Source organism: Zophobas morio, unplaced genomic scaffold, assembly GCF_036711695.1.
Source record: "Zophobas morio isolate AGI-343-1 ecotype UQ-CSIRO unplaced genomic scaffold, CSIRO_AGI_Zmor_V1 ptg000010l, whole genome shotgun sequence".
NCBI classification, from domain to species: Eukaryota; Metazoa; Arthropoda; class Insecta; order Coleoptera; family Tenebrionidae; genus Zophobas; species Zophobas morio.
In genome coordinates this window covers 8042199-8069949 of record NW_026972115.1, presented here as the reverse complement: position 1 = coordinate 8069949, position 27751 = coordinate 8042199, and the positions used below count along the sequence as shown (strand labels likewise).

The window sequence follows — 27751 nt, the reverse complement described above, 5'->3', positions numbered from 1 at the left end:
ATCAACATGCTATATTTTTGGAATCGGCGTGTCGAGATCTACGTCCCTGAATTTTTTCATAATTTTTAGACGATTTTTTGAAAATTGAAATTTTTTAACGGTCCCCCGTTCTTCAAATTTCACAAAAATTTTGATATTTTCGAATCTCAACTAAATACATTTTCTTGTAGATTTCGAGCTCTAGAACTTAAATCCGACGCCAGTTTATTGATAACTGCAACCGCCTTTCCAGAATCGACCGTTAAAATATCGAATATATTAAAATTTCCAAAAATTCGCATTTTGCAGAGATTTTTACTTCCCGAGCGTAAGCAAAGGAAGTATTGTAATCGAGTCCGTCGGCCGACTCTCTACTTTTACGTTTTCTCGATCTTTCATGACCCCTAGAAGACGAAGAAATAGGTCTCCCATTTCCATCTGTCTGTCCGTCTGTCCGTCCGTCTGTCCGTCTGTCTGCCGTTCCGGATTTTTATTAGACAGATAATCTCCGAAAGTACTGGACCGATTGTTGTGAAATTTTGTAGATGGTAAAACGCTAACCAAAATTTGTCTAATCATCCCCACCACTAATGCGATGACGTCACTTCAAAATTGTACATAGTAAATGGGTCTTAAATTGTATAAAATAACATAGTCCTACACATGTAGTTTACGACTCCGAATTCAGTTTTTACCCGAAACGTCCAGATTTTTAGAAAAAAAATCCAAATTATGAAACAACATTTTGCAATGTAATTTTGAATCTACTAACCCGAATGTTTTGAAATGTTGCAGATGTTTTAAGGCTATAAAGAGCATCAGAAATCTTTAGTCAAAATATATTTGGTTATCCCCTCCAAAAACTTGATAACATCAGCTCAAAAGTTTGCCGAATAAATCCTATCTAAAATGTACAAAATGTGATGAGTCTCTTCTTGTAATTTATCATCAAATTCATATTTTTTGGATTTGCATATACAGGGTGACAAAAAAATTAATGAATGCGCAAAATTTATTTTACTGATTTACTCAGGAACTACAAAACCGAATGCTTTGAAATCTTGAAGATGTTTTAAAATTATCATAAGCATGGTAAATTTTTGATCAAAATGTATTTGGTCGTCCCCTCCTAATAAATTTATGACGTCACCACAAAATTTTGCTGAATAAATCCTATCTAAAATGTACAAAATATGGTGAGTCTCTTCTTGTGATTTATCATTCCATTCAAATTTTTTCGATTTGCATATACAGGGTGACTGAAAAAAAATAATGAATGCGTCAATTTATTTTATTGATTTAATCAGGAATTACAGCATCGAATGCTTTGAAATCTTGGGGATGTTTTAAAGTTACCATAAGCATGATAAATTTTTTATCAAAATGTATTTGCTCATCCCCTCTAAAAAATTGATGACGTCACCCCAAAATTTTGGTTAATAAATTCTATCTAAAATGTACAAAATATGATGAGTCTGTACTTGTGATTTATCATTCCATTCATATTTTTGGATTTGCATATGCAGGGTGAATCAAAAAAATTAATGAATGCGTGAATTTATTTTATCGATTTAATCAGGAATTACAAAACCGAATGCTTTGAAATCTTGGAGATATTTTAAAGTTATTATAAGCATGGTAAACTTTTGTTCAAAATGTATTTGTTCATCCCTCCTAAAAAAATTGATAACGTCACCCTTAAATTTTGCTGAATAAATCCTATCTAAAATGCAAAAAATATGATGAGTTTGTACTTGTGATTTATCATTCCATTCATATTTTTTAGATTTTCTTAAGAGGTGGCTCAAAAAAATTCATGAAGTCAATTTATTTTATTGATTAAATTAAGGGCAACACTTATTATTAGTATTACATTGGACCAACCCAATTTGGTAGACACAAAATTTTTTAAAGTAAAAACTCGGTTGAAACATAAGGGTAGCACGCTTATTTACATCGACTTTAACATTACAGACGTGCATTTGTTTTGTGCGCTGTCTAGGTTCCGCGAATGTGGAATAGACATGTTTATAATCAACCAATTGTGAATTCCACCGTCAAAAATTAAAATAAAACCCAATGTTTTATATAATAAGCGGAAGTCGAAGGAGTAAAACCGATGGTCGTTTTGTTTACAGTTTCTCTGTTTGACTCTCACGTATGCTGTTACGCTTGTCATCTTAAATTAAGAATGCTTATACATACACGATTTTCAGTTCCCTCTCATATTACACGCCGGCGCCGTATACGTGAGTAAATTGTTTCGTTATTTTATTGATTATAACAAATCAATATTCAAAACGACCCAATTCATTTTCCCGAAAATTTGGGAATACAATCATTTTATTCTTAGTATTACACTACATCTATCCCAACTGATATACGTGTCCTTGCAAAAATGTTGATGACGTCATCGCATTTTTTTTTAAATTCACACTACAAAAACGTAATGTGATAACCCAAACTTCCCGCCTTAAAATTTGACCTTGAAACAGTTTGAAAGGCCCGCGAAAAATTCAAAGTTTGGCCTTGGCTGTGATCGTCTAACAAATGAGAACCTACGTTGTGTGTTTTTTTTTTTGCTTTTGAAAAATGGCGGGAAGAAGTTCTTTCATACAAGTGCATACACTGTCGAGAGCGCAAGAAATAATTAACAGAAATTGTTTTGGAGGGGGGGGAAACGGCACCACCCTCACAGGGGGAAAGACGCTGCGAAGAATTACCCCTCAGCGCAAAAACCCCCTTTGGTTTTATTCCCGGACGACATATTATTACATTTCAAACACCTTAAGATATGTGAAAGAAACACACTCGCGAATTGGCTGAAAGAAAAACACTCGCGAATTGACCGACATACACACACGAAAAACGAACAAACGGAAATTCTGTACATCTGTTCGGAATCAATGTAAATATTTATAAATTTAATAAAACAAAGCAAAAGCTGAATCAAGTAACTGGATGCAAGTACACAAGTTATTACAGGCGTGTGGCGGCCGATCTCTTTTCCCTTTTTAAGTTACGGCAGTTAATAGGAGCACAACAAAAGTACCCCTGGAGCGTTGTAGCATAAGCGGAGTCTGAGCTACCGGTCTGGAACTGTTCTCCCCCCGCGACGATGATTCTATCTATCGCAAAGCCTACCCCACACGCATATCCCATGACGAACTTTGCCCTGCGGAACTAGGCCATTACGGTCGTCCAACCCGCAAAGATCTCGACTATTGGGCCAAATCGAGAAATTCACAACGTCGGCGGCCGCCCCCTGAATCTATCCAAACCTGTGGGCTTGTACAGGTGGCGCGATAAATCTCGCCAGCTCGACTAGGAACCGAACTTTGCTTCTGCCACGTTTTCTGTGTTATTTAACCTCAGTTCCATTTTAAAATATTCAATCTCATATAACTCTGATGTTAACAACAACTGAACAAGTGTTAAAGTTTCAAAGAGCAATAAACAACATTTAAATTCGCCATACAATCTTGTGAAATCTTAAACAACAAATAATTCTTATGTGGGATTAAAGTTGGACATCAAATAATTTATATGATAGAAAACATTCATCAACAAAGTATTTACAAAACAAAACTTAGCAAGGATTTATGAGACGAAAGATCTGGTGTGAAATAAACTTGTACAAATAGAAATGTTATGTGAGGTTAGAACTGTAGAACATGAAATTTACGTTCAATTAAATTTATACAACAAATAAAATTACTGAGGTTAAAATTGTGAGATTAAAGAAATATTGTATGATGTGAAAATTTGCCACACTTTATCAACAGTTGAAACAAAGAGTTTACATTATGCCAAATTATATCATGATCTAAATGATTGGTTACTTCAAAAATAATTTACTTTGAGAAGTTAAAATACTACGAACTGGTTACCCCAACAAAACACATAAACAAACAAACACAAAAATATCCAATCATCGCTCCGAGGGAAAAAGCGTCTCGGTGATGTAAATATCCAAAATCGTTGCGAGGAAAAAGCGTCTCGGTAATGTGAATTTTCTGTAGCGTTGGGGGCATGCCTTAATTAATTAATCAATCTGGCGTTGCGAAACATGCCCCGATGAATTAATCGTGATAACGATGATAACCACCTAAGGGGAGAAAATATCATAACCCCCCCGCCAGTCCGCAGTATAATGAACTTGTTTAACTGCCGTAAATGAACTATTAGCAATCTTGTGTGAAGAATTTAGAAGTGTTATAATGTAACACTTACGTATATGCATCCAGAGACCTATTCGTAATTAAACACAAGGTGTTTTTTCCTGACCAAGTGAATTTCATGAAATCTTCTAGCAAATGGTTAATTTAAATAATCCTGATTGTTAAATTGTGTTTGCACTAGCTGACTATTAAGAAAAACTAGCTTGATTGGTGAATTTACAAACAAAGAAACAGATTCACAACACGTGTTCGCGTCCGACCGGAAGTCTGCAATTTTCGATTAAAGGGGCGCAAGAATTTACCGCGCGGGTTGGGGACAACTGTATCATTATGAAAAATACGTTTGATCGTCGTTAAACAAAGGCTTCCTCCCGTTTTATTAACTACCAAACCAACTAATTTAAACCTAGCGCTTACCACGTGGTTACACTTACACGAAACACACCAGAAAATGACACATTCTACCGCCATGCCGCTTTTCTACCAACCCTCTAACTGAAATTACCCTAGCGCTACGTGCTGCCATCTAACCCAAAGATCATGCAAACTAACTCCTAAGCGCTACGTGCATTAGACCATCCATGCATATTTGGTTGCCTATGTTTAAGGATTTCCTTTTTGTGATTGAACTCTTTTTTTTTTCAAATTAAAATTATTCAAATGTGATTTCGCGCCGTTGTCAATTAATTTCAGCGCGAAAAGTTTGATTTAAATTCGGTCACCACAGTAATGAGAAAATAAACACAACAGGCATGCAGTCGTCAAGTTTCCGACAGCGAGGGAAGTACTGTCTAAACTCTTTAGACCATTTTTTTGTAAATTATTAATATATTCAAGCAAAACATTTTTATTCAATTTTGACGTTTTAAACTGCGTTTATTAAATCCTTAACAAGTCTGACAAATAACTTGTTATCCACAAGTGAACTGCAAAATTTTTAATTCACTCTTAATATTTTTAAATCACTCACAAAAAAATAAAAAACAACTTCAGGAACATAAACATTTTGCTTATTATTTTTAATAGTTTTCACAGAATACAATTTGTTTACAATTTTCACTAAAAGGTTGCTGCAACTAAATCAGTATTGTTTTGGCTGTGAGGCGTCAATTTGGGAATTGTATAAATCCCACACCAATACAATTCCAAAGAGCGTTTCGGGAACTATTTACTACAGATTATTTCAATACAAGTGCAGGAACCAACTGTGAAACACTATTTTATTTGAAATGAAAAATTTGCTAAGGTGTTCTTTTAAACAAACTTCCACAACACATCTTCCCTGTATTCTGGCCTCTTCAACAATCATTAAGTGATGTGAATTACCGGAAACTCAACTGGAAAGAACAACTGTTTATGGTATGTTTGTGGATACTCATTAATACGAAAATTCTTACACCACCACTTCTGTGAAGTGTGTGTGAACTTTGCACATTCTTACGAAGTGGTACATCCTGTTTTAATTGTGTGATATTTTAAACTCTTCAATGAAGATGTGATTTTTGGCGATTTAATGATGCCATCTGAACATTTTGCAGTTTATACTCCAGTAATGGGTAATATATTTTGTGAGTTTTTCCCAATTTATCCACTATAGTCGTTAACTGGTTTGCGGCTAAAAAACGAACCATAAAAAATACCATTCCACCACCCCTGCAAAGACATTCCTCTTGATTACCTCGTTTCACTTTTTATTAAGGTTAGTATTTTTTACACTAAAATTTAAAAATAAATCTTGGACCGCTCAAACACGCACACATCGAAAATTAAACTATTTTGTTTAACCTCCAGTTTGTTGACCTCTTTAGCCTGTAATTTTCTAGTATTTTTTACATGTATCGTAAGTATCTATTACTTTGTTAAAATAAATTTTACGTTTGTTTTTAACCCCATAACCCAACATCCCGTATGACCCCGTAACTAATATGACATTTCTTGTTGACAGAACGACAGTTCTCAGATGATTCTCAGTTTGTGCGAGGTCTAGCATCTTTGTAAAAACAGGTATTTATGGTTTTGTTTCCATATGATAATAATTTTACGAATAAATTACAATCAATGTGGTAAAATTTTACAAAAGGCACTTCTCGATTTCGTAGAAACTGTTTGCACAAATCTTCTACAGCACCCTCTGATCACGTTCCTCACCTTCAAATCAATTAAAATGTTGTGCAAATGTTTCCTTTTGTTACAAAAAAGTTGTTAAATTTCCCATTCGTGCACAGCTGTTACGAACATAGCCTAACTTTTTATAGTCATCAACACTCGTGGATGGTGTAAAGCAGAGGTGTAAAGTCGAGTTTTTAGTGGGGGCAGGGGGCTTCGCGCCCTGCATCCCATTACAGACATACCCCTAAACATAAACGTGGAACTTCTTTCTCTGTGGGTCATTTAACTGTTGGAATTCGTGCGAGTTAAGTTGCGTGTGTAGTTGGTTGCCTGCATTTGACGCAACCAGACGCAACCACAGATTACGGTTACGGTTATCCGTAATCTGTGACGCAACTGATAGGGTGGGCGGCCAGGCATTTGCAGAACTTTTGAAGGTGAGGAACGCGATCAGGTGATGATGTAGAAACGTTTTGCGCAAACAGTTTGTGCGAAATCGTGAAGTACATTTTGTAAAATTTCACCATCAAATTTAGCAGGAGGTATGGGAAAGAGGTGGTGTCAATATTAGCTTAAACCTGACTAGATCGACTAGGTCGTGTACACGGTGGTAGAAGTAAGGTGTGGAAACCTCATTCATAACTTTCCTCAAAATCACTGGTAGAAAACACAAATCGCGTGGTTTGGATTATATGTCATTATCTGTCCACACCGCAGCGACGTCTAGAGAGATCAGTTGAAATTAAGTAATAGAAAACTGCATTAAATCTTTGACATTTATGCCAATGTCATTTATTACCCAATCACAAATGTCGAATCATCCGCCAATCACACGATTCACACCAAAGACCAACCACAAACCGTAGTGCTGTGATTTATTTTCCCTCCAACGAATCTGTCACTTATTTCATTCATAAATACACTGACAAGTTGAAATGTTAATACATAGATGGACATACTGTGCTGCATACTATTTCGTAGTAAATAAGCCTACTGGGATGCGTGTTTTATTCAACAAATTGGAGCGGCTTGTTTCCACACCTTACTTCTACCACCGTGGTCGTGTATATTACGTAGAATCTGTGGATTGAATACGTTAGAAAGTCGGGATGTCACCCCATAAAGTTGCCCTGGTAAGTGAATACATAAAAGTATTTCACGTCCACAAAAATATTTATTCTTTAAATCTTAAAATAGGTCACAGGTGGCAATAAAGGGATTGGTTATGCCATTGTAAAGGGCCTCTGTGAAAAATATCAAGGCATAGTTTACTTGACAGCTAGAGACGTCGGCAGAGGAGAAGCGGCAGTCTGTAAATTAAAAGAACTCGGCTTCAGTCCAGAATTTCATCAACTTGATATTTGTGATCAAAACAGCATCGATAAATTGAGAGATCATCTCCTGAAAAACCATGGAGGATTAGATCTTTTAATAAATAACGCAGCCATAGCTTTCAAGGTAGCTACAATTTGATGATTTTTTTTATATATACATTTCCTTATTATTTCTGCAGCATGATTCACCAGAGCCGTTTAGTGAACAAGCAAAAATTACCGTTGAAGTAAATTATTTTGCAACATTAAAAACTTGTGAAACTCTGTTCCCCTTATTAAGAAACGATGGAAGAGTTGTCAACTTGTCTAGTTCAGCTGGACATCTTTCGAGAATTCCTTCTGCTGAATTAAGAAATAATTTTAACGATCCTGCCATAACTGTGCCCGAGTTGAACAAACTATTGGAACAATTCATACAGTATGTTTTTAAAATTGCACAATGCGATGTCATACAAGTTTGTTTACAGGGATGCTAAAGACAATCAACACCAAGAAAGAGGGTGGGGTAATTCAGCGTATGTTGTATCCAAAGTGGGTTTATCCGCTCTGACTAAAATTCAACAAAGAGAATTTGATCAAGAAAATCCCAACCGAAATATTTCGGTAAATTCCGTTCATCCTGGGTATGTTGATACTGATATGACAAGTCATAAAGGACCATGGTCTATCGAGCAAGGTGCCCGTGCGCCTCTGTTTTTGGCGTTGGATGCTAAGAATCTGAAAGGACAGTATGTGTGGTCTGACGCTACAGTGGCCCAGTGGGATGCTGAACATCCACCAGCTCCAGTTTAAAAATAAATAAATTGTTTTTGCGAATGTGTATACAAGATTATTCAGTTAAGATGACCCATTTATGTTTTTAAAATAGGCAACCCAAAATACCGGTTCCACCTGAACCTGGATTACCAAAAATGTTTCAAAATTTGCTAAATTTATACAAACGTCAGTGTCAGAAAAACGCCTATGCATTCAATAACGAGAAAACCGACTTGATCCTTACTTATGGACACGTTATGGAGAATGACACAAAAAGGTTAGGCGTACAGCAGATACCCTGACCGTGCGGCCCCAACACCCAAAATTTTCAAGAGGCTAGAAAATTCGTTGCGCAAGAAAGTGGCCTGCTAACCTGATGAAACGGAACCAGACTGCGACTAGCTTGGAAAATGAACAAGTTAATGAGAATCCTCATATGGGAGTTATGGGACAAATTGCTATTGCTAGACAAATAAATAAATTTCATCCTAACCGCTCTAACCATCTACACCTGGACCATTTTCTAGCTTCTTGAAAATTTTGAGTGTTGGGGCCACACGGTCAGGGTATCTTCGGGCATACAACTGCGCTGCACGTCTAGCATTTTTGCTATATTCTCCTTAAATGAGGATCATGTCGGTTTTCACGTTATTATCGTAAGCATGCATAGGCATTTTTCTTATAAGCTAACTTTGATACAATTCAATTTTGAAACATTTTTTGTAATCCAAGCTCAAGTGGAATCGGTATTATGGGTTGCCTATTTTAAAAACACAAATGGGTCATCTTAGCTGAATAACCCTGTATACATAATTGACTTATAAAACAAATTATTTTCTTATAAATTAGTTTTAGTAGAATAAACAGTTATTTAAATCAAACTAGCAAATGTTAAATTACTACTGAAAATAAAGATTAATATTTTGTATAAAAGATTTTAGTTCAAATGTTTGCTGTTCACATGAAATTTTGATCTTAAAATAGACTGTGTCAGCCCAAGAGTCAAGTTTTGTAACTTCCAATTTATTAGCATTAAACTCCCTAAAGGCCAGTTTCATAAAGTGCATTTAAAATTTAAAGCGAGTTTTAACTCTGGCAGTGGAAGTATGCAACCGTGTTATGCCAAAAATCCACACTTGATTTTGTTGCCAAAATACATAGTTGGAATAAAGTTAAAGAAGAGATTGGGTTTTCTTCTCCATAGCACTGTTATGCTAAAACTAACTTCTTTTCTTCAGTCAAAACATAATTTGTTCTGTTTCTTTAATGGTGTTTATATGTGAGGCCTCGTGTATTGATTACATTTTTGTAAAATATTTTACGACTATAATTTTTAAATAAATAAATCTTTATTGCCCTACAAATCCAATCCAATTACAGGCCAATTTCCAATTAAATAAATAAACAAAATATAATATACCTAATGCACTAAATAATAATGCGAAATACACTATCTGACACTGCATACCTTATAATAAATACCGCTACATAACATAGATCGATCCATGGTAGAAGGAGACCATGGGCGAGATAGAGAATTGAAATAAGAAGCCATACTAAATGCGGGACATTTAACAAGAATATTTGTATTGGGTTTGCGTAAATAAAACGTTAAGGTGTGTCTCGAATTTAATCGAGGAATCAAGATATAGAAGAAGGATAATTAATTTTGTTCCGAAATATAGAGTACAGAAATTTTAGACTGACATTAGTTAGTTGACATTCAGAGTCTCTGATAATACACTATGACTAAAACCCTAGTGGGATAAACATCAAATATTCTGAAATATAAAAACTTAAGAAATCTTCTCTGAATGTTTTCCAACCGAATATTGAAACAAAAATAATAGGGAAACCATACTACACTGCAACCTTCCAATCCAGACCTAACAAAAGAGTAATACAGAGTTTTCAATACTAATAGATTTTTAAAGGTAGTGGTGTTACTGATTATAAATCCCACACACTTCATTGACACATTTATGATGCTGCTTACATGATCGTTAAAATTAAGTTGATCATCAAGAGTTATACCGAGATCTTTTATTGTTGAAGTTCTGCGAAGTGGAAGAAAGTTACAGCTGTATGCAAATAATATGGGATCACCAACGGTTAATTTATTTTTCAATTTTTTTAGGGCATTTTAATATCATATTCAGAAATATTTATTGTATTTATATGAAGAAAGGATTCTGTGTCAATATGATCCCTAGAATTATTGCTAGTAGTAAAAATACTACTAAAATATGTAGGTAGAGTAAGTATTATTGTCATAGTACATATCGACTGGAATTATTCATGTTACATTTTTTTTTGTCATTGACATATTTCCAAAAATAGTTTGGATCAGTATTTAACTTACCTATATGCAAGAGATACTTGAGACTTAATTAAATACAGGAAACGTTTAAATTTATTCAGCTGCTTTACATTACCAGTTTTTTTGAATTGCTGTAGGTATTATTTATGTTTTAACTTAATATTCTTAATTATTTCAACGCTATACCAGCTTGGATATTTTCGAGAAGACTTTTGGGTCTAAAAAATGAGAACAAGCACCATTGACATTTGTGAAATTCTGTAAGCTTGCTTGACCAATTTACTTCTAAAAGAGCATTATACAACGCCGTAAAGTTTGCCTTCATAAAATTGTATACCTTACACTTCACATTTACTGGAAAATTACGAGAATTAGCGATTTTAAAATTCGCAACAATATTTAGAGACGGATGATGGAAATCTTCAGAGACTACTGACTGATCATCATGTAGGTATAACATTACAGGGAACATTAGATATAACTAAATCTAATATATGATTATTTGAATTAGGTATAAGATTACACTGTCTGAGGCCATTATAGGATAATAAATTATTGATTAATTCAGATTTGGGTCGTTTATACTTAAATTATTCCAATTTGAAACACTGAAGTCTCCCATTATTAAGATTTGTTCTTAGTCACTGCATCGTTTAACAAAATTTAACAAAAAATTTTTTTTTCTTACAGAAAATCAAAAAATATACTTAATGATAAATGCTGGACGCTTATATACATTTATTGGATTTACATACAATATCAAAAAAAAAGTAATAAATACATAACTTCGTCGTACATAAAAAACTTTTGTTTCTCTAAAATTAATTATATAATTATCATATAATTAATATCATTCTCACACATAATAATTAATCATTCACTGAACACACATTAAATTATTTACACAGCAAATATATTCACTATAATCGGGGGTCGTCATCGTCTTTTGATTTAATGCATCTTCCTTTGTAACAGATTTCCGTCTCGTGCGAAATTTCCGTCGATGTTGAAGTTTTAACTTCGTGTGTTTCCTCTGGTTCTGCATCGTAACTTTTTAATAAAACTTCTGTCGATGAGGTTCCTGTGGCGGGTGTCGTTTGGGGAACAATTGATGTTTCCTCAGCGTGGGTCCTTTCAGTTTGCTTTATGTCTAGAGTTGTTTGTTCGGTATATTCTTCGGGGAATGTTGGTGACGCCGTTGTTGTTGTAATCTCTTCTCTGTGTATTATCACTTTAGTTTTGCTTTGTGGTAATTGACTAGCTTTGCTAGCTAATCCCAACATATTGTACAGTGCTTCGAAAATGCTACTTTCCGTAGTTGTAGTAACTGGACGCCTAGTTAATTTGATCTTAGGTGACGTTTTATTAACAGCAGTAATAGTTGTAGCTGGTGTTATTGTTGTTGAAGTGGTTTCCCTTACATAATCGTCTTTCACTTTCTTTTCGATATTGTCAAAGGCATTTAAAACTGAATAATAATTTGAGGATTCAGCAGTTTCAAAAGAATCTACGGGTTTGTGGTTAACCAATTTCCAAACTCCTCGCCTTCTTCCGTTTTTCCTTCTAATTCGAGTGGTTGCTTTAACTATATCTGCTGTTGTTGTTATTGTTGTTGTTGGAATTTCTGTTTCGATCCCGTCAGTTTTGCTTTCTTCTTCTTCTTCTTCTTCTTCGGCTGGTGCATTGAACATCGTCGTTTGTTCATCTGAATTCGTTACAAGCAGTTTCTCCTCAATTTCCAGATCGTTCGGTGCTGGTAAGATCGATGCTTCTACCCACTGCGTGTCTGTATTTCTTATGATCTGGGGACTATACAGCGACGAATGAGGTACCTGATCGTCTTCCACTTCTTCCTCCGCGGGATCGATAGTGATTTGGAAAGATGCTGGTTTTTCTGTAGTGAGTTCTCGATTTTTCAAATAAGCTGCAGGATAGTTTCCTCCTTCAACATCGTGATCGTCATCTCTAACGTTAACACGTTCGGGTGGTTTAAAATGACTCTTTCCACGACTGCGAGATCTAATTATGCTGCTCCTTCTAGTTACTTGATCGTCAAGTCTCTGCGATTTGACTTCGTTATACGACTGATGTGTTTGAGGTGTTGTTTTTCTATTAGGAATACGAATTCGTGCTCTAGATTTTACCTTTGGAGCCACGGTTGAGTATTCTTGAGCTTCTGTGGTTGTAAATTTGGGTCGTATTTGCCCTACAAATTCTACTGGAGATGGGCTACTTGTAAATTCATTCTCTGGGTTTTGACCATCCTCTTCCAACTGAATTAGAGTCCCTACAGGTTCCTGATACGTCGCAGAATAAAGTGGAGGCGAATGTTGAGTAGTTGTTTGTATTATAGGCGCCGGTTTATTGAAAGTGGGTTTTCGAATGAACCCGTAGAATTCTTCCTCTTCTTCTTCCTGAGGTTTGGAGGTTGTTGTGATCGTTGTTCTTGGAGTTATTGGCCTCGATGTAGTTGTGCTGAATCTATTTCTATTTCTAGATCGAACTCTTGTACGTACTGGAGCGCGTGAAGTGACTTCCTCATTTCTGCCATTATAAACAACACTACCAGGTTGAATATTGCTATGGAGGCGATTGTATCGCAAACCCTCATTTGGTGTTGTTATTACAACAGGCTCCTGAGTTCTCTCTGTCACTGGATGAGTAATTTTTACATCAACTACTGGCGCTGACGTAATGCTGATCTCTTCTATATTTCTCTCCGTTGACGCAGCTTGCGTTGGCAACTTGTAGACTTGATGATATTCTTTAATCGGTGTTTCCCCGCTGACCTGTTGAGGCTTGATTGTAACTATCTGTTGATCGTCTACAACGTGATCGAATTGCATATATGACTGCGGATCGCCCGAAGACCCTTGAAATCCACTTTCCAATGACGGCTGTTTGAATATATCTTCCGTAGTTTGTATAATTCGTTCAGTTGTTAGTTGTTCTGTAGGTAGAGGCCGCCCTCTTGTCCTAAATCTTTGCCTTTGTGTATTTGCTCTTCTGGTCGGTTCATAGTCAATTGCAGCTTCTGTTGTTGTTCGTGCGTATTCTCGTTCAGTGGTAGGTCTAGTGTAGCTAGGTCGTCTTCTATTCGACGATCGTCTAGGTGCAGACGTAGAGCTGTATCTCGAAGTGTGACCCCTTTGCCGACCCCTACTTCTTCGAAGAGTTGTAGTTTCGATTCGTGAAGCTTCAGTTGTTGTCGTCGTGACACGAACTTCTTCCGTTGAAACTTGTGGAGAGCTCGTCGTCGGTTTTTCAGTTGTCGGTACCAAAAGATTCGGTACTAAAAGGGGTCGAACTGCTTGATCTTGCAAATTATTAATTAAACCAGGAAGGTATGGGTTCACTGGAACCAACTGCTCTTCCTCATTTTGTCCTCTGCTGTAGGGGAAAGGTGACAGACGGCTATCTTCGTTGTCGGAAACATGAGGTTGTGTTTGGGGAGTTGCTTTGATTGATATCTTGGTGTCAATTAGTTCTCCACTAAAATCTGAACTTGGTTTTGGCGATGCAATGCTCTCTACAGGATGTTGTTTAAACTGTGTTGTTGGTCTAGACGGTACATTATATGGAAGTTCATGACTATATTCTCCACTTTGCCTAGATGGTGCATTATTATATGAAACTGGTTGCGCGAAATTTGCATTTAACCTAGATAATGTATCGTCCTGCAGAAGTTGTTGTTTAGTGGACAATCTTGCACCTTGTAAAATTTGCTCATCCAGCGCTTGTTGATTTAGAGTCTGCGTGTTGAGAGGTACTTGGTGTTGAATATATACAGGAGCGGGAGTTTGTGTCACATCTTGTTGTTGTTCTAATTTATAAACTTTTGCCGGTATTGTTTCCACTTCAGTTGTATATTTTACTGTGCTGGTTTTGGGTTGAATGGCAAATTCTTCCAAAACGGTATAATTTTCTTCAGCAATGGTATTAGGAGTCGTTGATGTTGTAGTTGTTCGCCCTCTATGCCTTGATCTAGATCTACTACGAGCCGTCGTTGGAGCATCATAGTCTACATATTTTCGTGTAGCGACTACCGCAGGTGTTGTGCTTCGAATCGGTTCGATTCTTTCTGTGTTTTCATCTCCGAGTTGAGTGTTAATTTGTTCGATTTCATATTGATTGATAACTTGACGGTAAGGATTTTGCAAACTACTACCACGAGTATTATATTCAGGGACTTTGGGTGGAGGTTCTTGTACACGTTTGAACTGTTGGATTATTTGTTCTGGCTCAGTTGTTGTCGTCAATTGAAGTTTAACTAGCTCTTCATTAAAATTATAAACATTGGCTGGTGATTTTGTTGTTACAAAATTTGGTCCGGGAGAGTCCGAAAAGGTGTGCAGTTTTGGATCTACACGATAAGTGGGTGTGAAGCTTGTTTTTGATTCGACAAGTACAGAAGGAATATCATAATCTCTAATTGATTCCTTCGAATTTTGATTTGAAACCTCTCGGTCATTTGTTCGGTATTCGGGAATTCGGTAACTGCTCCTTACGTTCGTTTTTTCTGTTGGTTTGTAATCTGGAGTTGTCTCATAATATTGGTTAGAGTTCTCTCGTACTCCTAGCTGATAATTTGGGACAAAACTCTTGGTTGGAGTTACGTTGTAATTTTCATCAGAGTTTCCTTTTGGATCATCTTGATAATCGTTTGTGAATCCTTTAGAAGAACTTACTTCATAGTTTTGCGGAACATTATCTGGAAATCCCAAAAAACCGTTATCAAACTGCAATAAAGTGCTCTGACCTGCTTGCGGGCTATTTGGACTAATCAAATACGGGTTAGGTTCTGGTCTTTCTCTGAATTGCGTAAAGGGGTTCTTTAGGTCAAAATCTTGGACGATTTGATTTTGAGCTGTTTGAGCAACTTGAGGTTGTCTCGATTCAGTATGCTTTTCATGCAGTTGTTCTTTGGTCGAAATAACCACCGAACCAACATGGGGGGAAGGCAAAGGTATTTTCGAATAACCGTCAGGAGTCTTATAACTTAAAGGTGCTACAAAGAAAGGCAACTGCTCCACTTTTCGCTCAATTCTGTTGCCTTGAACTGACGAGAGATACGGTAACGGGAATTTCACATATCCTTCAGGATCTATGTTTGACGGTCCCACGAAAACTTTTGGCGAACCCGGTCCTACGCTATCTTGCACCGAAATGGATTTTGCTTGTTTTAAGATCTGTAAGACGTCTTTAACATCTGCAGATCCCTCCTTTTCCATATACACAGACAGTGGAGGTTGGTTCGGTTTCCTTTTTTTAGGCTGAGGTGTTGTTGATGTTACTTCCAGCAGAACTGGTTCTTCCAGTTTAAATTGTTGATGTAGTTTATGGGCTGCCAGGGCTTGTTTAATAAAATCGCCCTCGATATTAGTCAACTGACTTAATTTGTGATTTTTTATGCTAGGAATTGTTTTTTCTTTTCTTAGACTTTCGGTTCGTCTGGGAGCTGAATTTTGTTGACTGGATGGTTCATCGGAATGGAGATTCTCCAACGGAACGTACAGAAGTTGTACACTTTCTTTTTCTTCTTTTTCTTTTGGCGCTGTAATAGTAGGTTGAACTTGATTGGCATTTTCGTTAGCTTTTTGGTTCTGAATAGCTCCCAACAGCTCTTGATTTAGTAACCCCAAGTTGGTCGATGGTGGGTGGCTATTGTTGAGAGGTATGCTGTCGTACTGCTGTTGGTTTTTATTTGTATCGTAGTAATTTTGGGTACTTTGAGGTGGCGCCACAAGTTGTTGGCTCAAAGTTTGTTCTTGGATCGGCCGTTGCGCATGCTGAACTTGTTGCAGCGTTTGGACGTATGGAAGTTGTTGAACTTGTGAGATGAACTGAGGTTGTAAATGTGGCTGCACAAATTGTGTTTGCTGTTGAACATACTGGGGAGGCTGCAATGGCAACACTGGCTCAAACTTATATGGTTGTCCGAGTTTGGGATGTGGCACATTTCCTGCTTTCGACAACGTGGCGTCTTGAGCGTGTTGTGGTTGAACACCTTTCCCCAGGTATCCATTTTCGGGGAAGTAATTTTGACTTGGCGTGTCGAGATTTAGTACTCTTCCTTGTGCTTTCTTTAAGTTGTCTGGTGGATTCGTGGGTGTGATTGGTATCCAGTCATTGTCGTCGTATGGTTTATCATTTTGAGCTAAGGCGATGTTGAGCAGGTGCAAACTTAAAAGTAAGACTCGTCGGAAGTAGAATTTCCTCAAGATCTGAAAGTAAAAAAAAAACTTCTTATTAAAAATCGAAAGGATGCTTAAGTTTTGTATCAGTACTAATTAATTATCTTGAATAAATTTCTGGATAATTTAGTGATAAATGGTGAAATGCTAATCAAGGTGCTATCCATTCATATAAGATTTTGTGAAACAAAATTCACTTGAAAATTGTAAGCTAGCATGCTTATGAGTATGGTTAATAATACACCCACACTTCTAATATTTGTAAGGGTGCTCGCAAAGCAAATACAATTTGTAGAATCAAATCATATGATTTGCCTATGTATCGGAAATCTTGCAAAATTTAATAAAAATAACATGGATTTAATGATTGCAAAACATCACAAAATGGGCTTATGCATCTTTCAGAAAGTTGATATCAACTCAAAAATGTGTCAGACAAAGATTTTTTGTTTAACTATAAACAAACGAAAACAAGGAGCTGTGAAATATCAAAAAAGCATTAAAGTGGCTTTTCATTAAGTTTTCAAACTTTAATCGTATTTTGTTCGTTTCGATAGTTTCGAAATTTGGATTTTCCACGTATTTTTAAAGTCTTCTTTTAAATTTTATGCAATTTTAAACATTACAAACCTTGCAAATGTAAGTATCTTATATAAAGTCAAATTATTTTTGATTATCCAAAAAGTGTGGGTATTTTGTTCAGTGTTACAATAAATTCATCATGTTATAATAAATAATCAAAACACGGAAGGGAGAGAGAGAGAGAGAGAGAGAGAAGAGAAATTTTTTATTACGTGTTATTTTTCCTCATATTATTATGTTGTAATCAATAAGGAAGATTTTAAATATTTCTATAATAAATCATCACATTTTTGTAAAAATTTGTGGTTGTACATTTATAGGTAGGTATATAGGTATTTATTGGTCAGCTGTTCAAAATTAATTTATTTGTTAGTGTGTAAAAGTTGATTTCATTTTAACCACAAATCACTACTAACGGCAGTAAAGTTTCACCAGAAATATTGTGCTATTAAAACTGTTGTGGTAAAACTTATTCAAGAAGAAAAATAGTGACTAAATTTGATGACCATACCTAGATAGAATCTTAATTTTAATTTGACAATGACCGTGTTAGAAAAGAATGACCGAAGGAATGACCTATACCTGTATTATTGTATTGTATGTGAAAATAAACTCAACATAAAAACTTGTTGATTAGTTGTGACATAATTTTTAAAGTAATAATTCTTACCGATATCACGCCAACTACTTTTTACTTGTTTATAACAATTTTATATAATAAGTAAGAGCCATGATTTGCAACAACGAACGAAAATTACCAATAACAAAAAAAACTATACACGATTGTATGAAGTGAAATTATTGCGCTGTTCTTAATAGTTAAAAAATTCGAGTCAATTTCTCGTCTCATTAATTTCGTGTTTACATAAATTCAAGAAGGTATGGTGATGTTACGCATAACTTCTCGTTATTATTGATTCTACATTATACTACGCAAAAAAAACACCAGTGAGTAACCATTTCGTAACGTAAAAAACTGCTTGACCACACACTGTCACGGCCACAATTTCAGATGCTCCGTTGAAAAAGTAAATCAAGGTTGGTGTGCGTTAAGCAGACGAATTCTTCCCTTCTTGTTGTTTGCAAATCGTTAATTTTTTTTCAAAGTTTCGCTTCAACGGATTTTGTTTCTTTTGACACTTTTATGGATACTACAAAAATTTGTCGATTTCGTTTATAATGGCAATGGTAACCGTTTTATTATGATTAGTATTATTTTTTGACTTTAGAATAATTTTAAACGTCATGTCGACCTTTTTAAAACAAGACTTTCACTCAGTCAGTAAGTTCAGTAAGTATAGGTAAGTAACTATAGTGATTACTTACAGGAATTTAAAAAAAGGTTGAATTACTGTGCGCCAAAAATTCGAGTATTCAAAGTAACAAACACAAATTGTAATTTACTTTAAGTTGTTCAACGATTAGAACTAAACTGACCGTGTGTAAATAAAACAGTTGATTTTATCGTGACTCTTTACAAATGATCTCGACAATAATTATTATAGGTATACCCAACGAACTGGACTGCCAATTAAACCAGACTATAAAAGAAACTGGCAGATCCCGGTACTTAAGTCACCTCCTACAAGACGACAGAACAGAAAATATCAGTTCCGTAACTTAACTGCAGGTTGAGAAATCAAACTAAATTATCACAAATAACATCCATAATGCATAATAGCCGTCATTCCATTAAGAAAAATGATAATAATTGTTTTCGTACGAACAAATCGAAAAACAATAGGAATAATCGTGTCCTTTCAACGACTTCGACACCTATTAGAAACTGTTCCAATTAAATTACCGGAGTTGTCCTTCGTCTACTTAACGATTTCTTTTGCAGTTTCACTAAATCTATTAAAAAAAAAGCAAGCTGACTAACGAGTTTTTTAAATCTAAACTTAAATGGTTCATTATGTTCCATGTTAAGTACGTACCTAACACCTGGTTTCTCTGCATTTTCTCTTCATCTCCGTGTTTTTTATCAACTCGCTCACTCGATACTTTCCACGCTCTGTTTTATGCTAATCATAGAGAATAGAATTCATCGATGTTTACTAGTTTATTCATTAATAAACTTTCTTTGGAATTCATTTAAGGAATAGGTACGTGAAATAGAGAATAAAACCCGTTTATGGCTTTACTGCAACATGCAAGAAGTGGAATTCAGTACCAGGATATGCTTGTTGGGAGAAATAATAGGTCACTATGTCATACGCTCCGTAGATTTTAAAACTTCCTCTGAACAATTTTCTCCAAGTGTCCAGATATCGTGATGATACTATTGCTTGCACGTGAGTTCGTTTTGTAGCTAGGATTTCCATCAGTGCTTTTTAGATCGATTTCAAAAACGACTTTTCATTATCTAATCCCACAAAAATTACTTTCTCCTATTAGCAATAAATGCATAAAGATTTGTTTTCCAAAGTGTATCATTGGTAATAATCGTAGCAATTTTGTGATGCAACAGAGCGCAGGCGTTTTGGTGTATTGAGTCTGAGTGGAGAAAATAGTTTATATAAAACACCGTATGTACCTACTGTTGGAACAGAATAGAATGCTTTCGAACATTTATCTTGGTCAAGAATTGTTGTGCAACTGCGTGAATAGTGCAGTTGCTGTGTGTAAAAAAATCAAATCTAGCTAGTTCTTGTAATTATTTCCTTCTCACAATTCGACTGTAACGTGCTAAGTTATTTGCTGGAAATAATTTTCATATTTTTGCAGGGGATTTCATAATGTGAGATAAAAATTATAGAGGCAAACGTCTTGCAGCACGTTCCTGATTGTTCGGTGCTCATAATTAAATAAGTTGCTATTTTAAATAGTTTTTGGCACCACTGCAGTTGTCCTGTTAAAGCACCAAAATTTCAAAAAGAACTTTATTTTGTTTGTTTATAGTTGCAGAATTTACCGTCTCATTAATTTCCTTTAACATTATGATGAATGACGCTGTTCACTTTCATATTAACATGTAGTCTAATATAGAGTAGGTAGTTTTGTTTTTGTTCGCATTTCACGTATTACATTACTGTGATGTGCGATTTCCTTTTTGAATAAATTGCTGCGATTAGATTATGTTTATTAGGTTAAAAGTAACAGCGAAACTTGAAAATAGAAATAAACAGTTTAATTGACAAGAGAAGAAAATCAAATAACAAAACTAAAGGAAAATAAATTAAAATAAAATTTTGCATTGCAGATTAAAATATATACATATAAAACGGTGTCCCAAAAATGAAAACTGTATTAGAAATCGTCGTGACTCAAGCTAAGGGAAGGCGCCAGTTCATATAATGTCAAGGACGGAAAGCTGTCAGCTAAAATTCAAACAAATCTAATTCGTATTTTGTATTTCTTTGAATGTTAGTTTTCATTGAACTAAATACAATAACAAAAGTTATATTTGTTAACTACAAAATTTGAGTGTAAACAAATTTTACATATTCGAAACACATCAATTATGCTGTGACCGCAGTCGTACCTTAGGAGATTTAAAAATAAAAAAAAATGTTGTCAACTAAAAGATCCATTACCTGTTACGTAATTCAGAATAGGAAGAACCTCATTCATCGAGTGAAATTTTATAAAATAATTATAGCTAATTAAAAAAATTACATTCATTTAACACTTCCAAAAAATTTGCTCTTGAATGTGAAAGTGAATGCACTGACTACAAACAGCGAACAGTGTCAGCTTTGTTCTTTTTATATTTACGCTTCGAACATTTAATATCGTGATACTTGTTGTACATGTTTAGCTCACAATTATTTCCTTCAAGTTGCGCTCTTGTGTTGTTCAAGGCACACGAAATCTAATATAATTATATTTTTTTATACACAAAATGTACATTTTGTTGAGGAATCTGTGGCTGATTAAATAGCGACAATCTGAAAAGATATCTTAATTTACTCAATTAAGTATATATCTCATTTAGAAAGTAGGATATCCTTCTATAAAACAGCAGTGATGCAATTATCCTTTCCTATTTAGAGACATTTAATACAAAACTGTGATACACTGGACGAAAGACGAAAAAATATAAGTAATTTTAATATGTGTGTATTATTTTGAAGAGATTTTCGAATACTTGCTGCTCCTGTACTAGCCATTTGGTGTTTTCATGCCTACAATTTTCATAATTTTTGACAGACAGGATAATAATTAATCAGATAATTCCTAATAGGCGTATAAGCTTAAGATTAACATAAAACACCTCGTTTGTGAACAACAAAGTACCGATCCAGATTGTTACAAAAAAAGCTGAAAAACAAGTATACAGCCTGACTCGACAGATTTTAAGGATGAGATAACTTTCCATCTGACTGATTCTTAAGCGCAATTTTTGGTATGTTTTTTGAATATGATTCATTTATGAATTTTTCCGTGTTACGTTGAGTGGATACAGTGACAACCGCGAATAATCCGAAGGATACTAAATCCCTTTACATTTGCACAGACACGACAAAAACTGGTGCCGATGTTAACTTTTACTTTAGTCGTATTACTCATGTTACATACGCCGTTTATGAAGGTGTTCTGATCACTGAGTAGCTATAAGTCTGTGACAACGTTTTTATATCTATGAAGTTGAAGAAGAATCTATAAATTAAGAAAATCCATCATGAATAGCCCAATTTAACCATTTTTTTATGTTATATATAGATATTAACTTTCTAACAAAGGTCTCCGTTCGAATAGATACGACTACTTACATTCTATTTTACTACAGGATCAATACATTCGACTTTCGTAATGAACGCTTGTACTGTTTTAATTACAGGTAGTGGAATTATTATTTAAGCACTTACTTATTTATTACGTGTAATTTATGTGGGAATTGCAAGTTTTGAATAAATTACCAGTTTATTCGAAATATACAACTAAACTTCCGTTTAAATCATTTTACAGAACACACTAAAACATTAAACTGTGGCTATCCTCGCGAATTTTTTTGACTGTAATAACTGCACCACTTGGTGGATTATACAACTGCTTTCTTCGATTTTCAAAAATATGTAATATATTCTTGCTCGAAATAATAAATTATTTTATTATTTAAAATAATAAATTATTAAGTTTCGACTTACTAAAAACCAGTGTATGGTGCCTTACCATTTTGAAATAATCCCATAAAAAATCATACACCTAGTTCTGAAAATCACTGAGTTTAATAGTGGAACAATCACATCACTGTCACTATGTACGGTTGCACTCGACTGTCTGCTGAAGAAAGTCTTGGAGAGGCAGGCGATCGCCTTCTTATAAGCTATGTGCTACATGTGGGGCGTGGGCCTAGAGGGGCTTAACCACCCCGCAACAAGCACGAGGTACCAGTAATGTGAAAAAAACGATGGGCGGCGAAGGTTTTACATTTTTAATGGAAACGGTATTTTGGGAGTCTGTTTGGTATGTAGACTAAGTGCCTGTTACGAAATTTAAGTTTACTTTCGATTATTTTATTTCTATCTTCTGGATTTTAGGATACACATAAAGTTGTTTACTTTTTGAACAATTATGAAAACTCTACTTTGATCAATGTCTAAACTTCATGTTTTTCTGCGGCAATAAAGTCCAAAGAAGTTTATTCGCCTTAATTTTCTGTCCGAATATTTGGATTTGTTAAACAGGAAATGGTATTTTGTAAAACTATTGCAACATTTAAATAGAGTTAAAAATTAATTTTATCTTAAGTAATTAACACTGAAATGTTCATGCACTATTTAAAGATTAAATTGAATCATTTAAACACCAATGATATTTTATTAGAACGGGAAGAGAAATGAAATACATTTTATTACTTTTATAAATACTTAGTTTTATGTAAGTAGTTAGTTTTTTTTGTTTGTAAGATTTTAATGGATAATAATCGAGCTTATTTTTTTTAACAAAGAATTGTTCAAAATGATCACAAGATGATTTTAGTTTTAACTTTCTGCGAAAATCAAAACTTTATGACAAAACCTAGCTACGTCAAATTAAACCGGAGATAATAAACAGTGTACTCGACATATATATAAAAAAATTGAAACTCACATCTAGATACAGCAACAGTATTTATAAATGTTTTCATTTAATTTTGGAGAGGACTGTATAGGAGTATTTTTAATTTTTTTTAAACATTAACGCTTCTGCTGCACATTATGTTAAATTTAATTTAAGTTACGTCTCCTCGCATGGTGAGATACATGACCAAAATACAAGAAGTAGGGATAAGCTGTGCCAACGGATTTTTTGCAGTGAAATTTTATAATATTTTTGTATCAAGTATTTCCTTCATTACAATAACCGTCGTCCATGATTGACCAATTCTTATTGTAGGTTGACACTTCTTGTTCTGTAACGTTTTGCTAATTTGTGTAAGATAGTATTGTTATTATTATACTCAGATCTCGTAAGTATAGAGACCAAGGGAATCACTTTGGTAAAACTAGCCAAACTGATCTGCGTAAACATATCTTAAGCTACTTCATGCTCACTTATCCATTAAAATTTACGTCATGAAAGTATTTGTTATGGGCGGTTTGTAATCATGATTCGTTTAAAAACACAATTAGCCAATTATTCCACAGTTACGTTGCATTTTCGATATTTTACACTTTTTTAACTCTTTTATCGCATCGAAGTCTACTTAATTTTATGGGATATGCTTGCAGCAATTAGCATAAAGAATTCAGTGCGGTTGGTATTTGCACGCGAATTCTTTGCTAAAAATTTCACAATGTCTACCTCGACTGCGATCAAATCTAAGTACGTCAGAATTAATACTTGTATAGGAAGCAAAAATTGTACAGGGTTATTGTGAATATTTCTTATGATTATTTATATACGTTATTCCAATTTACGCAGAGAAAATAATAGTCAATTTGTTAGGGTAAAAATTAATTGGAAATTGTAACAGACGAATTCGTTGCAACCTTCCAACCTAATAAATATAATATTTTCGTTCCCTGAAACCCTAAACAAATAATATAGGGACGCCCACGAAGCATCGAATACGAATCGAGGTAGAATGAATGAGGAGGTGGATGCCCGCTTTTGTTTACGTCAAAAATTTAATCTTACACAATGTAATATAAAGTCCAGGGAAGACCTTCGTCTTACCGCATCGACTGTTATGGTCAGGGTCATACGAGATATTATTCGGCCTGAAATGGGTGTCTACACTGCACAGGTAACCAAAAAGTCGTGCTGTTTAGAGGCTGGCGTTCCATTGTATTCTCAACTAAGTAATATCTACGTAACACGTGGCATCGGTCGCATTTTCGAAAACTATCTATTCTTCTCCTATTATTCTAGTTTCATGAGCATGACTCACGTGAATTATTGCATATTTCTATGTTTCTATGCCTCTAGTTTTGATATTTTTCATATATATGTACATTTTTTACGTAATTTGTCATCGTACAACTTGATCATTCCATTTCAGGATCATGAAAATACCTCTTCCCCCTCAGACGGGACAATGCGTTATGCAAAAAATTCATCCTAAGAAAGAAAGGAAGTGTTCGCGGCCTACTTTTTAAATTTATTGTTAAATTTTTAAACACTTCGATTTCACTTTTGCATATTAGTTTACACGTGAAACCAAAAGCAAATGATGTAAAACGACCATCTATTTTTAGGACTTTCCTCTGAATCTTTAAAAGTGAATGAAACCCGCTCTTTAGTATGCAAACCTTTATTTTTAGTTACACCAGAAAGCCTTTGTACTCGCTAGTGTGTTTATATGACAACAGTGGCATTGTACGTTGCATTGTCTACGATAATTTGCAGTCGGCGTGCTGACTATGTTTATTAATGTCCATTATCGTCTTACAAAACAATTAATTGTTGCAAAAATAGTTATACCACAGGTTGTTACGCGACATATGAAATCTGCCACATTTAAATTCCGCACTAACCGTAGAAGCGTAGTTCGATTTTCTATAATGAAAATTAAGTTGCCGTACCTGCCATCAAAGGATTTTCAAAGTTACAAAACTAACATTGTTTTAAAAAAAAACGTTGTAAAAGACCCGTTCTTTACGTTCGAAGCACAGAGAATTTTCAAGATCCATTTTCACTCTTAAATATGTTAATAACTAAAGAGATGAATAAAATAGTCACACTTTTATTAGATATTCTTTACGTGGCATTAGTCGGAAGACGTTTTAAATTCAACGTCAATATTTTCAAACACTTCGCCACATTTATTTTACTTATATGTATATTTATTTCAATATGGTTTTATCAAAGTTCACAGTCGAGCTCTACGTTATAAAGTTATAAGATTAACCAAGCGTTACCTGACAGTCTGACGTAACAAAGATTTTTATATTTTACATTTAAGCTATCACCTCCGAACCAATCCCTTACGTAATGAACATTACTTTCTTAAGAACATTTCCGATCTCAATGTCTTCCTGTAGCCTTCATCATATTTTCCTGAAACTCTAACACTGATGCACGTGTTACGAAATAGCACTAAATATTTTAGTAATTATTGTGTTGCGAAGTAAATTATAGTTCACATCCGAATGGAGCACCAGTCGACCTTCAGATTTTTAAACCACCTACCGACCAAGTTACTTAGTGAAAGTCGTGTTGTCTTAACTACTCTAATAAAATCGTCAGTGAAAAACAGGATGTCCAATCACACAACTTGTTATGGTAGGCACAATGTTTTATATTTGCAAAGTTCTGATTTTTGCGTTCCATTTTCCAAGATACATATTTCGGATTGTTGTTTGGTTTGTTCTTCGATCTAATTTCACAAGTTCGTGCACTTTATAAAATGTTAAGTATCAAAAGTTGATATCCTTGCATTCACTGCATAATAACGCAGTAATCTCGACCAGAGTAGAATTTGTTGGTTAAATAATACTTAAATGTTCGTGAACGAAATGAACCACACATCCTATAATAATAATTTAAATATTGTGCAGCGATTTAAAAATTGTGGCACCTTTAACACTATATGGTCGCTTCCAAAACGCAAACCGTCTTCAATCAACCATGTTAATATAAATAGTATTAAAAACTGTCGAAGTTGTGATAAATCAACCTCTAGAGTACGAAACAATAGGTGTCCGTTTCCGGATAACATTTTGCAATTTATCTTGCACACGTTATAAAGTTATCGTTAATTAAAAGATAAGTCTGAATTTATCGGAACCTACAGCAGTAGTTTACTTAATTCCAATATATCTTTCTTGTCAATTGAGCGATATATTTACTGGGAGGTATAACAGTTGTTGTAATAATGAAACTGAGAAAAAAGAAAGAAAAAACGTATACGTGTATGTGTGTGTATATAGGTGTATTAACACCGAATTTCCCCGATTTCTAAGGCAGAGTCGATGGCGCATGTACCTCTAGCGTATTTTCAGTAAAGAACTGTGAAGCCCTAAGAAAACAAAAGTCAGATAATACTGAAAATGATCTCATTTCTTTAATTATTCCTCCTAGCATCCACCAGTTGTAAAAATCCTAAGAAAAGAACATACAATAAATAGTAAAGTAGGATCAAGGGGCGGTAAAAAAAATACAGTAAAGAAAGCAACGCGCCCTCGCATACGGAACGGATTAATTGTGTTAATATTGCTAAGATAATTGCTTCTGTTCTTAATCGTTTGTCCTTACTGGGAATAAAGGAAGGAAGCCTTGATTCGGTTTCACCGTGCAAACTAAGTAGTGCAGGTGGGTAATTTTTACTTCTTTCATAAAACTGAACTTTGGCCTTTAATAATTAGTAAATTTCACAATCGTGATTGTCAGCGCGCTCGTTTCCCCGAATGTCAACAACTACATTAAAATCCTGATGCCTAGTCCGAGTTAACTATTTCACTTTTAATTCTTGAAACAAACACCATTAAAGGAAAAAATGAAGAGGCAAAAGGAAATCTAATACAATTAAATTTAATTGAATTAATTTTGTCAACCCGAAGGCGTGGCGGTGTTAATTAGCGTTTTCATTATTCGATTGATATTTTAATTTCTTTCTCCCAATTAATCGGTTCTAATATAACCTTCGCCCGAAATTTGCTCTCCTTTTTTTTTCAATTATAAAAATTTCGGAAATAGTGTTTTCACTTTTAACTCGTTCTCATTAAAACGAGAAATTTGACGAAGAAGGCAACAAGTGCTGGGTGTGGTATCATATCTGAACAATTTAAGACGGAACACCAGGGAAAGTTATACCAGTCTGTGACATACTTCCAGCCTCTCTCCGGTGCAAGTTCCGAAAACCAACTTAAAAACGTAATAGCTATGAAACGGTAATAAATATCGCTTGATTTGCGAAAACGTTCTGCA

At 34.8% G+C, this 27751-nt stretch overlaps 2 protein-coding genes and 1 long non-coding RNA gene across 4 annotated transcripts; 1 reads left to right on the top strand and 2 right to left on the bottom strand.

The window, feature by feature from the left end:
• Positions 1-5148: 5148 nt before the first annotated feature.
• LOC135126410 (uncharacterized) lies at positions 5149-6023 on the bottom strand. The gene is made up of 2 exons (XR_010280037.1): positions 5558-6023; positions 5149-5497 (listed from the first exon to the last, which is right to left on the bottom strand). It is a non-coding gene; the product is annotated as an uncharacterized LOC135126410 (long non-coding RNA).
• Positions 6024-6075: 52 nt separating this feature from the next.
• LOC135126409 (carbonyl reductase [NADPH] 1-like) lies at positions 6076-9543 on the top strand. Of its 2 annotated transcripts, none has more exons than XM_064052459.1 (6): positions 6076-6164; positions 6806-6860; positions 7325-7402; positions 7467-7727; positions 7783-8021; positions 8071-9543. In XM_064052459.1, the coding sequence occupies exons 3-6, from the start codon at positions 7379-7381 to the stop codon at positions 8393-8395; spliced, it is 849 nt and encodes a 282-aa protein (XP_063908529.1). In that variant the 5' UTR covers positions 6076-6164; positions 6806-6860; positions 7325-7378; the 3' UTR covers positions 8396-9543. The 2 variants fall into 2 exon arrangements, with proteins under 2 accessions (XP_063908529.1, XP_063908530.1); XM_064052460.1 differs by lacking the exon at positions 6076-6164 and adding an exon at positions 6580-6706.
• Positions 9544-11402: 1859 nt separating this feature from the next.
• On the bottom strand, positions 11403-22684 carry LOC135126408 (mucin-4). Its single transcript, XM_064052458.1, has 2 exons — positions 22571-22684; positions 11403-16903 (listed from the first exon to the last, which is right to left on the bottom strand). Exons 1-2 carry the CDS (start codon positions 22571-22573, stop codon positions 11600-11602), a joined length of 5307 nt encoding a protein of 1768 aa, XP_063908528.1. The 5' UTR covers positions 22574-22684; the 3' UTR covers positions 11403-11599.
• Positions 22685-27751: the final 5067 nt, after the last annotated feature.